The 13,665-nt window shown below is 41.5% G+C and overlaps 1 protein-coding gene across 5 annotated transcripts in view; it reads left to right on the top strand.

Moving 5' to 3' along the window:
* CPN1 (carboxypeptidase N subunit 1) overlaps positions 1 to 13,233 on the top strand; it is a 96,253-nt gene extending 83,020 nt beyond the window's left edge. For 4 of the 5 annotated variants that reach the window (XM_056530072.1, XM_056530071.1, XM_056530073.1 and 1 more), the window contains one exon: positions 9,581 to 11,522. In XM_056530072.1, the coding sequence (XP_056386047.1) occupies positions 9,581 to 9,712 (132 nt within the window). In that variant the 3' untranslated portion in view covers positions 9,713 to 11,522. Of the gene's footprint in view, positions 1 to 9,580; positions 11,523 to 12,336 lie in introns of those variants that run through there. The other variant, XR_008846253.1, reaches the window with a different exon arrangement.
* Positions 13,234 to 13,665: the final 432 nt, after the last annotated feature.

Here is a 13,665-nt window from a genome sequence, read left to right as displayed (position 1 = left end):
ATGAACTATATATTCCTGTTTATTCTTTGAAAATTTTTATAAAATTTTTAGAAAATGTAGTTGAAAAAAATGTTGGCAACAAAGGTTTTCTGGTGTTACATTTAGAGATGAGCGAACTTACAGTAAATTCGATTTGTCACGAACTTCTCGGCTCGGCAGTTGATGACTTATCCTGCATAAATTAGTTCAGCTTTCAGGTGCTCCGGTGGGCTGGAAAAGGTGGATACATTCCTAGGAAAGAGTCTCCTAGGACTGTATCCACCTTTTCCAGCCCACCGGAGCACAGGAAAGCTGAACTAATTTATGCAGGAAAAGGCATCAACTGCCGAGCCGAGAAGTTTGTGACGAATCGAATTTACTGTAAGTTCGCTCATCTCTAGTTACATTAACAAAAACTTGGGTATCTGTCTATATAATGCAGTGTGGTCTTCAAACTGTGGACCTCCAGATGTTACAAAACTACAATTCCCAGCATGCCCGGACAGCCGTTGGCTGTCCGGGCATGCTGGGAGTTGTGGTTTTGCAACATCTGGAGGGCCACAGTTTGAAGACTGCTGATATAATGCAACAAAAATTATGCTAGGAACAAATGCCTGGTCAAATTTCAACATTGGGATTCTGGTGGGTTACATCAGTAGCACATAAAGGAACCAGGATCTGAGCCCTTACCCCATATCCAATGAGGTTTTTCCCGGGTAAGGAAAAATCGAGGCCATTTAAGCTTTTGGAGACAACTCTACAGTCTCCAACTCTTAAAGGGGTACTACCGTGCTGACAAATTATCCCCCATCTAAAGGATAGGGGATAAGTTGCCTGATCGTGTGGGGTCCTGCCACTGGGGACCCCCGCGATCTCGCACACAGCACCCCGCTCTCATAAGGTCCCGGAGCGAACATCGCTCTGGGTCTGGTGACTGCCGATCACGAGGCCGGAGTATAGTGATGTCACGGCTCCGCCCCCGTGTGACATCACACTCCGCCCCCTCAATGTAAGTCTATGGCAGGGGGCGAGACAGCTATCTCGCCCCCTGCCATAGACTTGCATTGAGGGGCGGAGCGAGACGTCACAGGGAGGCGGAGCTGTGACATCACGATCACCGGCCCCGTCATCAGACCCGGAGTGGATGTTCACTCCGGGACCTGATGAGAGCGGGGTGCTGCATGCGAGATCGCTGGGGTCCCCAGCGGCGGGACCCCGCGCGATCAGGCAACTTATTCCCTATCCTTTAGATAGGGGATAAGTTGTCAGCACGGTAGTACCCCTTTAAAGTACGTTGTCTATTTATTCATTCTTCGACTGGTTTGCTTACATTCACTTTGACTACATTTGTACCTATTGTATCTCATGAAACTTATGGCTTCCATTTGTTATAGATCTTTACCATCTTTACCAGGAGGTAATACTAGTAGAAAGGGAAAAATAGAATGGGATGGCTCTCTTACACTAAAATAACAGTGTGTAGACCGGGCAACTAGTAAAACACCAACCGCAGGTGTCTATAAAATAATAAATAGAAATAACAAATGTCACTAGTGCTCAAGATCTGAATACAGGGCAAATATTATATTAAGATATTAAAAGGTTAAAATTTGTCAGCATTACACAATGCTTCCCCCAGCAGGGCCCATTCTGGTAGGAGGCAATTAATATATACAAATAGATAAGATAAATGGTATAAAATGCTGAATAATAAGAAGCTGAATGATAAAAATAGTGAACCGGTTTAAATGTCCATCCCAATATTATCTGCAACGTTCCCTGATTGAGGTAGTAGTATAACAATAGCAAGTCTGTATAATAAGTCTATGAAGAACGTAGATGGTACAGCGTAACGCTCACCCAATTGTCGTTCTCCTGGCTCTTGCAGCCGGGTATGCGATGTGCAGATTATCGGTGCAGACCTAGTTGTATCATCATGGATCTCCTGGTTCTTGCAGCCGGACAAGCGATGTTACAGTAACCGGTGCAGACCTAGTGTCAGAAGCGTGGGGCTGCGTACAGAGCGATAATGATGATAATATGCTGGCGATGTCGCTCCTCTCCTGTGATCGTACACGCCTCCTGGTTCTACTAGCGTGCAGTCCTGAATGTATGCAGAGATGCCGTAGTGATATTGGAGATGCCAGTTACGTTGTTGCAGATCACGCTGGTTTGTGGTAGCAGTGAAAAAAATATATATATACATTTTTTGTCCTCGTAGCAGAGAAGTGCAGGACCAGGGATTTAAATGGTATATACCAAGCTTGGTATGCTGATACTTAGACGCGTTTCGGTTCCTCCTTAGGGACCTTCCTCAGTAAAATCAGGAAGCAGTAATTGGTTGAGCGTTACGCTGTACCACCTACGTTCTTCATAGACTTATTATACAGGCTTGCTATTGTTATACTACTACCTCAATCAGGGAACGTTGCAGACAATATTGGGATGGACATTTACACTGGCTCCCTACAGTGACCCCCCGACCTACGATTGCCCCGACATACGATAATTTCAACATGCGATGGTCTCTCAGAGGTCATCGCATGTTGAAGGCTGCATCAACAAACGATGCTTTTGTATGTCGGGGCCATCGCATAAACGGCTATCCGGCAGCGCAGACTGCTTCAGCTGCTGCCGGATAGTCGTTTAAGGTGCCCCGTGTGCTGCGGTGATGATCACTTACCTGTCCCCGGCGCTCCGGAACGTTCTCTTCAGGATCCCCTGCATCACCGTCGCTCTCCTTCGTCGTCATCACATCGCCGCGCACGCCGTCCCGTCATCCAATAGGAGCGGCGTGCACAACGAAGTGAAGAGCGATGATCCCGGGCAGCAGAGACGGTCCAGAGCGGTGGGGACACCCGGGGATGCAGCGACAGCGTTGAAGGGCGATATCCAGGGCAACGATGACGGTCCGGAGCGGCGGGGACAGGTGAGTATAACTTCCTATACTTAACATTGCACGGATCCCTCAACATACGATGGTTTCAACTAACAATGGTTCATTTGGAACGAATTACCATCGTATGTTGAGGGATCACTATTTTTGTCATTCAGTTTTTTATTATTTAGCATTTTTACCATTTATCTTATCTCATCTATTTGTATATATTGATTGCCTCCTACCAGCAAGGGCCCTTCTGGGGGAAGCATTGTGTAATGTTGAAAAATATATCCTTTTAATCTTAATAAAGTTTTTGCCATGTATTCAGATGTTGAGCTCTAGTTACATTTGTTATTGGTCATACTAGTAGTTCCTTCAATGAACAAAAAAGCTGTCAGAAGGCTTCATGAAGTTCAAATGTTTATAAGCAAAACAATTCTACACTAGTGGGATAGGTCTATAGTGAAGGCAAACATGGACATTTAGTTGCCATATTTCAATAAAGTTGGAAATTTGGTGGATGTTGAGATGTTTTTGGCAAGACATATCTACTAAAAATATAAAACTTAACCTTCATCTGAGGTTAACTTTTATATCAGTAGTAGCCTAGGGGATGACTTTTCTTTAAAAGTGGATAGACATCTTATCCCCTATACAAAGGATAGAAGATAAGATGTCTGATTGCAGGTGTCCCGCCGCTAGGGACCCCCGTGATCTCCCTGCTGCACCCTGCGTTTGTTTAGAGCATCGGGTGCAGCACCGGAGAGCCGGAGGCCCGTGACATCATGGCCGCGCCCCCTCAATGCAAGTCTATGGGAGGGGGCACGCCCCCTCCCACAGACTTGCATTGAGGGGGCATGGCCGTGATGTCATGAGCGAGGCGTGACCGTGACATCACGAGCCTCCGCCTTGCATCGCCAGTCATCCGTGCACCGGATGTCTGGGGTGCCGCAGCCGAGATTGTGGGTTCCCCCAGTGGCGTGACCTCCACAATCAGACATTTTATCCCCTATCCTTTGGATAAGGAATAAGATGTCTAGGGGTGGAGTACCCCTTTAACCGTAAGATGAAGGTCCCACAGGCTAAAGCTTGGTGAACCTTCATCTGAGGTTAAAGGGGTAATCCCCTGGAAAACATTATTTTTTTTTAAGTCAACTAGTGTCAGTAAGTTAAACAGATTTGTAAATGACATCTTTTTAAAAATCTTAACCCTTCCAGTGTATCCTCCACAGGAATTTTTTTTTCTTTTTGAATTTCTTTTCTGTCTGATCACAATGCTCTCTGCTGACACCTCTGTCCATTTTAGGCACTGTCCGCAGCAGGAGAGGTTTGTTATGTGGATTTGCAACTGCTCTGGACAGTTCCTAAAATGGACAGAGGTGTCAACAGAGAGCACTGTGGTCAGACAGAAAGGAAATTCAAAAAGAAAAGAACTTCCTGTGGAACATACAGCAGCTGATAAGTACTGGAAGGATTAATATTTTTAAATAGAATTAATTTACAAATCTATTTAACTTTTATTCTGGCACCAGTTGATTGAAAAAAAATGTTTTCCAGTGAAGTACCCCTTTAACTTTTATATCAGTAGTAGCCTAGGGGATGCATTTTCTCTAATATGGATAACTTACATTTTTATGACCTGAACTTTCTAGGTGGATCATATTAACATTGTTAGGACCTCTCAGCAAAAGTCTAAAGTTCAGTTCGAGCAAAAATGTTCCATCTATGTATCATGTGCTTGACTGTTCCATCTATGTATCATGTACTTGACTGTTCCATCTATGTATCATGTACTTGACTGTTCCATCTATGTATCATGTACTTGACTGTTCCATCTATGTGTCATGTACTTGACTGTTCCATCTATGTATCATGTACTTGACTGTTCCATCTATGTATCATGTACTTGACTGTTCCATCTATGTATCATGTGCTTGACTGTTCCATCTATGTATCATGTACTTGACTGTTCCATCTATGTATCATGTGCTTGACTGTTCCATCTATGTATCATGTACTTGACTGTTCCATCTATGTATCATGTACTTGACTGTTCCATCTATGTATCATGTGCTTGACTGTTCCATCTATGTCTCATGTACTTGACTGTTCCATCTATGTATCATGTACTTGACTGTTCCATCTATGTATCATGTGCTTGACTGTTCCATCTATGTATCATGTACTTGACTGTTCCATCTATGTATCATGTGCTTGACTGTTCCATCTATGTATCATGTACTTGACTGTTCCATCTATGTATCATGCACTTGACTGTTCCATCTATGTATCATGTGCTTGACTGTTCCATCTATGTATCATGTACTTGACTGTTCCATCTATGTGTCATGTACTTGACTGTTCCATCTATGTATCATGTACTTGACTGTTCCATCTATGTGTCATGTACTTGACTGTTCCATCTATGTCTCATGTACTTGACTGTTCCATCTATGTCTCATGTACTTGACTGTTCCATCTATGTCTTATGTACTTGACTGTTCCATCTATGTCTCATGTACTTGACTGTTCCATCTATGTATCATTTACTTGACTGTTCCATCTATGTATCATGTACTTGACTGTTCCATCTATGTGTCATGTACTTGACTGTTCCATCTATGTCTCATGTACTTGACTGTTCCATCTATGTATCATGTACTTGACTGTTCCATCTATGTCTCATGTACTTGACTGTTCCATCTATGTATCATGTACTTGACTGTTCCATCTATGTCTCATGTACTTGACTGTTCCATCTATGTATCATGTACTTGACTGTTCCATCTATGTGTCATGTACTTGACTGTTCCATCTATGTCTCATGTACTTGACTGTTCCATCTATGTATCATGTACTTGCCTGTTCCATCTATGTATCATGTACTTGACTGTTCCATCTATGTATCATGTACTTGACTGTTCCATCTATGTATCATGTACTTGACTGTTCCATCTATGTCTCATTTACTTGACTGTTCCATCTATGTCTCATGTATTTGACTGTTCCATCTATGTCTCATGTATTTGACTGTTCCATCTATGTCTCATGTACTTGACTGTTCCATCTATGTCTCATGTACTTGACTGTTCCATCTATGTGTCATGTACTTGACTGTTCCATCTATGTATCATGTACTTGATTGTTCCATCTATGTGTCATGTACTTGACTGTTCCATCTATGTATCATGTACTTGACTGTTCCATCTATGTCTCATGTATTTGACTGTTCCATTTATGTCTCATGTACTTAACTGTTCCATCTATGTCTCATGTGCTTGACTGTTCCATCTATGTATCATGTGCTTGACTGTTCCATCTATGTCTCATGTGCTTGACTGTTCCATCTATGTCTCATTTACTTGACTGTTCCATCTATGTCTCATTTACTTGACTGTTCCATCTATGTGTCATGTACTTGACTGTTCCATCTATGTGTCATGTACTTGACTGTTCCATCTATGTATCATGTGCTTGACTGTTCCATCTATGTCTCATGTACTTGACTGTTCCATCTATGTCTCATTTACTTGACTGTTCCATCTATGTCTCATTTACTTGACTGTTCCATCTATGTCTCATGTACTTGACTGTTCCATCTATGTGTCATGTACTTGACTGTTCCATCTATGTGTCATGTACTTGACTGTTCCATCTATGTATCATGTGCTTGACTGTTCCATCTATGTCTCATGTACTTGACTGTTCCATCTATGTATCATGTACTTGACTGTTCCATCTATGTCTCATTTACTTGACTGTTCCATCTATGTCTCATGTACTTGACTGTTCCATCTATGTGTCATGTACTTGACTGTTCCATCTATGTCTCATGTACTTGACTGTTCCATCTATGTATCATGTACTTGACTGTTCCATCTATGTCTCATGTACTTGACTGTTCCATCTATGTATCATGTACTTGACTGTTCCATCTATGTCTCATGTACTTGACTGTTCCATCTATGTATCATGTACTTGACTGTTCCATCTATGTGTCATGTACTTGACTGTTCCATCTATGTCTCATGTACTTGACTGTTCCATCTATGTATCATGTACTTGCCTGTTCCATCTATGTATCATGTACTTGACTGTTCCATCTATGTATCATGTACTTGACTGTTCCATCTATGTATCATGTACTTGACTGTTCCATCTATGTCTCATTTACTTGACTGTTCCATCTATGTCTCATGTATTTGACTGTTCCATCTATGTCTCATGTATTTGACTGTTCCATCTATGTCTCATGTACTTGACTGTTCCATCTATGTCTCATGTACTTGATTGTTCCATCTATGTGTCATGTACTTGACTGTTCCATCTATGTATCATGTACTTGACTGTTCCATCTATGTCTCATGTATTTGACTGTTCCATTTATGTCTCATGTACTTAACTGTTCCATCTATGTCTCATGTGCTTGACTGTTCCATCTATGTATCATGTGCTTGACTGTTCCATCTATGTCTCATGTGCTTGACTGTTCCATCTATGTCTCATTTACTTGACTGTTCCATCTATGTCTCATTTACTTGACTGTTCCATCTATGTGTCATGTACTTGACTGTTCCATCTATGTGTCATGTACTTGACTGTTCCATCTATGTATCATGTGCTTGACTGTTCCATCTATGTCTCATGTACTTGACTGTTCCATCTATGTCTCATTTACTTGACTGTTCCATCTATGTCTCATTTACTTGACTGTTCCATCTATGTCTCATGTACTTGACTGTTCCATCTATGTGTCATGTACTTGACTGTTCCATCTATGTGTCATGTACTTGACTGTTCCATCTATGTATCATGTGCTTGACTGTTCCATCTATGTCTCATGTACTTGACTGTTCCATCTATGTATCATGTACTTGACTGTTCCATCTATGTCTCATTTACTTGACTGTTCCATCTATGTCTCATGTACTTGACTGTTCCATCTATGTGTCATGTACTTGACTGTTCCATCTATGTCTCATGTACTTGACTGTTCCATCTATGTATCATGTACTTGACTGTTCCATCTATGTCTCATGTACTTGACTGTTCCATCTATGTATCATGTACTTGACTGTTCCATCTATGTCTCATGTACTTGACTGTTCCATCTATGTATCATGTACTTCACTGTTCCATCTATGTGTCATGTACTTGACTGTTCCATCTACGTATCATGTACTTGACTGTTCCATCTATGTATCATGTACTTGCCTGTTCCATCTATGTATCATGTACTTGACTGTTCCATCTATGTATCATGTACTTGACTGTTCCATCTATGTATCATGTACTTGACTGTTCCATCTATGTCTCATTTACTTGACTGTTCCATCTATGTCTCATGTATTTGACTGTTCCATCTATGTCTCATGTATTTGACTGTTCCATCTATGTCTCATGTACTTGACTGTTCCATCTATGTCTCATGTACTTGACTGTTCCATCTATGTGTCATGTACTTGACTGTTCCATCTATGTATCATGTACTTGATTGTTCCATCTATGTGTCATGTACTTGACTGTTCCATCTATGTATCATGTACTTGACTGTTCCATCTATGTCTCATGTATTTGACTGTTCCATTTATGTCTCATGTACTTAACTGTTCCATCTATGTCTCATGTGCTTGACTGTTCCATCTATGTATCATGTGCTTGACTGTTCCATCTATGTCTCATGTGCTTGACTGTTCCATCTATGTCTCATTTACTTGACTGTTCCATCTATGTCTCATTTACTTGACTGTTCCATCTATGTGTCATGTACTTGACTGTTCCATCTATGTGTCATGTACTTGACTGTTCCATCTATGTATCATGTGCTTGACTGTTCCATCTATGTCTCATGTACTTGACTGTTCCATCTATGTCTCATTTACTTGACTGTTCCATCTATGTCTCATTTACTTGACTGTTCCATCTATGTCTCATGTACTTGACTGTTCCATCTATGTGTCATGTACTTGACTGTTCCATCTATGTGTCATGTACTTGACTGTTCCATCTATGTATCATGTGCTTGACTGTTCCATCTATGTCTCATGTACTTGACTGTTCCATCTATGTATCATGTACTTGACTGTTCCATCTATGTCTCATGTGCTTTACTGTTCCATCTATGTCTCATTTACTTGACTGTTCCATCTATGTGTCATGTACTTGACTGTTCCATCTATGTATCATGTACTTGACTGTTCCATCTATGTCTCATTTACTTGACTGTTCCATCTATGTCTCATGTACTTGACTGTTCCATCTATGTCTCATGTACTTGACTGTTCCATCTATGTCTCATTTACTTGACTGTTCCATCTATGTGTCATGTACTTGACTGTTCCATCTATGTGTCATGTGCTTGACTGTTCCATCTATGTATCATGTGCTTGACTGTTCCATCTATGTCTCATGTGCTTGACTGTTCCATCTATGTATCATGTACTTGACTGTTCCATCTATGTATCATGTACTTGACTGTTCCATCTATGTATCATGTACTTGACTGTTCCATCTATGTCTCATGTACTTGACTGTTCCATCTACGTATCATGTACTTGACTGTTCCATCTATGTCTCATGTACTTGACTGTTCCATCTACGTATCATGTACTTGACTGTTCCATCTATGTATCATGTACTTGACTTCCATCTATGTATCATGTACTTGACTGATCCATCTATGTCTCATGTACTTGACTGATCTCTCTTTCAAACCTTCAGCTTAATTTCCAGTTAAAGAAGGAGAAAGCATCTTCAAATTCAAGGGAAAAGCTTCCTTCAAGAAACCTAAGCTCCAAGAACCATATAAGAAAGGTTGCTCCAAGAGCCGCCGAAAGAAGAAAAGGAAGATGAATGTATAATGTTATGGAAGAGGAATGGGGGGAACAGAGTCTTCAATCTGATTTTACCACACAATATAATTCCATTTTTAAAAGGACTTCAGGAGCCAGTAGACAACATTAAAGCAGAAAATCTAAGATTATGCAGTATTAAGGTATTTTATAAAAATGTATTCACAACGCATCAAGAAAATTTTCAGACCCTTTCACTTTTTATTTACATTTTGTTATGTTTCGTCCTTGGGCTAAAATGAAAGAAAAATTAAGTTTTTCCGATCATTCTGCCCTCAATAGGCCATAATGAAAATGCGAAAACAGGTTGTTAGAAATCTTTGCTAATTTATTGCACAGGAAAATCCAAAAATTTGCATTCAAATATGCATATATTACATATATAAAAGGGGTACTCCACTGGCCAGCGTTCAGAACTAAATGTTCCAAATGCTGTTTTCGCGCTGCGGGGGTTGGCCATTCCCCATGTGACATCACGACCACGACCCCTCAATGCAAGTCTAAGGGAGGGGGAGTGACAGCTGTCACACCCCTCCCATTGACTTGCATTGAGGGGGCGTGACCATGACATCACAACCCCCACAGTGCGAAAACAGCATTCGGAACATTCGCATTCGCTGGCCAGTGGAGTACCCCTTTAAAGCCTCTTTTAGAGCAATTCCAGTCTTCTTGGGTTTACACACTTGGATTTGGGGATTTTCTGCCATTTTTCTCTTTGTCAGATTAGATGGGTACCGTTGGTGGAAGCCATTTACAAGTCTCTTCAGAGATGTTCGATTGGGGTCAAGTCAGGGTCTGGGTCACTCAGGGACATTCAGGGTTGTTCCTAAGCCTCCTGTGTTGTTTTGGCTGTGTGTTTGTTGGAAAGGGAATCTTCACCCCAGCCTGAGGTCCAGAGCACTCTGGATCAGATTCCCATTAAGAATATCTCTGTACTGTGCTCCATTTAGCTTTCCCTCAACCCTGTCTCCCTCAACCAGTCTCCCTGTCCAAGCTGCTGAAAACACCCCCTACAGCATGCTGCTGTCCCCACCATGATTTACTGTAAGGGATGGTATTGGGCAGGTTATGGGCAGTGCCTGGTTTCCTCCAGAAAAGACATTTAGAATTAAGGTCGAAAACTTCAGACATGTAAATCTTGTTTCTCACAGTCTTAGGGCTCAATCACACGGACGGATCTGCAGCGTATTTTACGGACTCTACAGTGCTGCCTCCTCCGTGCCTGCTCACAGTGGCAATCCTCCACTACGAGCAGACACGCTGTGATGCACGGCTGCTCCCTGAACTAGGCAGAGAGCAGCCGCGATGTGTGCGAGTATACTGTGCATGCGCGCAGTGACTCGCACTTCGCATCGTGTCTGCTCATAGCGGAGGATTGCTGCTATGAGCAGGCACAGAGGAGGCAGCACTGTAGGGTCTATTGACGGCGGATCTGCAGCATAAAATACGCTGCAGATCGGTTAGTGTGACTAAGCCTTGAGAGTTCTTTAGTTGCTTATTTTTACAGACCTTAGGCGAGCTTTCATATTAACTTTACTAAGTAGAGGTTTCTTTTTGCCCCCTCTGTCATAAAGCCCAGATTGGGGGAGTGCTGCAGTGATGGCTGACTTTCTGGAAGTTTCTTCCATCTGCATGGAGCTCAGTCAGAGTGACCATTGGGTTCTTGGTCTCCATGCATATCAATGATGTGTCTGTGTAATGCAGGACATGATAAGTCATTAAGAGTGAGAGATGCTGTCTTGAACTGTTTAAAGGGGTACTCCAGTAGAAAACAATTTTTTTCAAATCAACTGGTTCCAGAAAGTTAGACAGATTTGTAAATTACTTCATAACCCCTCCAGTACTTTTAAGCTGCTGTATACTACAGAGGAAGTTGTGTAGTTCTGTTCTGTCTGACCACAGTGCTCTCTGCTGACACCTCTGTCCATATCACGAACTGTCCAGAGTAGGAGCAAATTCCTATAGCAAACCTCTACCGCTCCGGACAGTTCCTGACATGGACAGAGGTGTCAGCAGAGAGCACTGTGGTCAGACTGAAAAGAACTAAACAACTTCAGCGTACAGCAGCTGATAAGTACTGGAAGGGTTAAGATTTTTTAATAGAAGTAATTTACAAATCTATATAACTTTTTGGCACCAGTTGATTTGAAAAAAAAGTTTTCCACTGGAGTACCCCTTTAGCCCTCAATGAGATGAAGACCTAAACAAGGGGCCCTTTTATTATCTCAGAGGGTAGCTACAAACAGTGTCTTTCATTCTGGAGGACCCGTTGTATTCATATGTTACATGGACAGCCCATTGATTTCAATATTAATTATGTAGTACTTAATTTCACCTGCGGAGGTGCTGCAGAATAATGTAACACTTGTCAGATTCCCACAAAATGTATAACTCATGATTTTGGGGGGGGGGGGGCATCTAACTTTCAGGCACCCTGTGATTATCTTGTTGTTGGGGAAACTCTTCTTACAAGGTTTTTACTTAATTTGAAGAACCCCTTTTAATTGTAAATGCACCATTTTCAAGTTGTATGGCTGCATTTAAATGTCTATTACAACCATAGCAAGCAGCTCCCCACTAACAAGAATTTCAATCACCAATAGGTTTTATGCGTTGTCTTAACAGATTTGTTGATCAGGATTCGGGATAAGCTGAGTGACAACCCCTGTGGGAGCTCTACCATTGGCTGAAGGAATGGCTAAATTCAGAATTGAAATTTTTTTTTGCAGAAGGTGAACATTTTAGGTCTATTGGATATTTTCCTTGAGCAAATTGTCTTTTATGAAAGGGGATTTCTCGGCAAAACATATTGATGACCTATCAACAGGATGGTCGCACAATATCTGAGCAGTGGTCAGTCCTACACCAGGCACCCTCTGAAGCACAAAACATGAAGCACAAAGTTCCGTACATTGTGTAGTGGCTGTGCTGGATTGCTACAATTCAGCTCTTGGGAGCTCAATGGGAGCCGAGCTGCAGTAATCCAGCATGGCCACTATGAAAGTGTGGAGCTGTTTCTCTGTCCCTGCAGGGCTCACATTTTTGGGAATTAGTTGATCGGCAGGGATTCCAGGTGCAAACCACAGATCTGATATTGATGACTTTGATGAAAGACATCAATACATTTTGCCCGGAAAATTTAGGTGCAAATTTCTTCACTTCTCACAAAGGTATGGCTAGGAAGGAGGGCTAGTGGGGACTGAAAAGCCCCTGTCTTGTATAAGGTATTTGGCTATAGTTCTTAAAGGGGTACTCTGCCCCTAGACATCTTATCCCCTGTACACCAAAAAACAAAAAGTGGGAAGCTAATCCCACCAACCAACACCCTCAGGTGTAGTGCTGCATCTGGAATATACCCCAAAATGAAACACCACTACCAAAATAATTAATATTCAAAGCTTTATTAAATACAATATTATAAAAAAAAAACATGTATTTCATTCATCATATAGCACAAAAAATTACAGTCACAACTGGACGTACACTACAGGCAACGACACGGTAATCATGTAGTCATGATATTTAGACTCTTAATAATAATACATATAATAGATAGCAGCCAATAGTTCATATAATGTAAAGCTATAGACTAGATGCATAAGGTGCATAGTGCAAGGAACTAGCAGGAGTCTACAGCTAATAAACAAGTCTTACCAGTAAGTGTACAGACCCCAACATATGTTTCGCTCGGATTACGGAGCTTCCTGAGGCTTCCTGATGCCCCCTGAGGAAGCTACGTAATCCGAGCGAAACATATGTTGGGGTCTGTACACTTACTGGTAAGACTTGTTTATTTGCTGTAGACTCCGGGATTGTACCTACTATTACATGCCTGCTAGTTCCTTGCACTATGCACCTTATGCATCTAGTCTATAGCTTTACATTATATGAACTATTGGCTGCTATCTATTATATGTATTATTATTAAGAGTCTAAATACTTCCAGTTGTGACT

This window comes from Hyla sarda, chromosome 7 (genome assembly GCF_029499605.1).
Source record: "Hyla sarda isolate aHylSar1 chromosome 7, aHylSar1.hap1, whole genome shotgun sequence".
Classification (NCBI taxonomy): Eukaryota; Metazoa; Chordata; class Amphibia; order Anura; family Hylidae; genus Hyla; species Hyla sarda.
The sequence above is the reverse complement of the archived record's forward strand: the minus strand, read 5'-3'. Positions and strand labels throughout refer to the sequence as shown.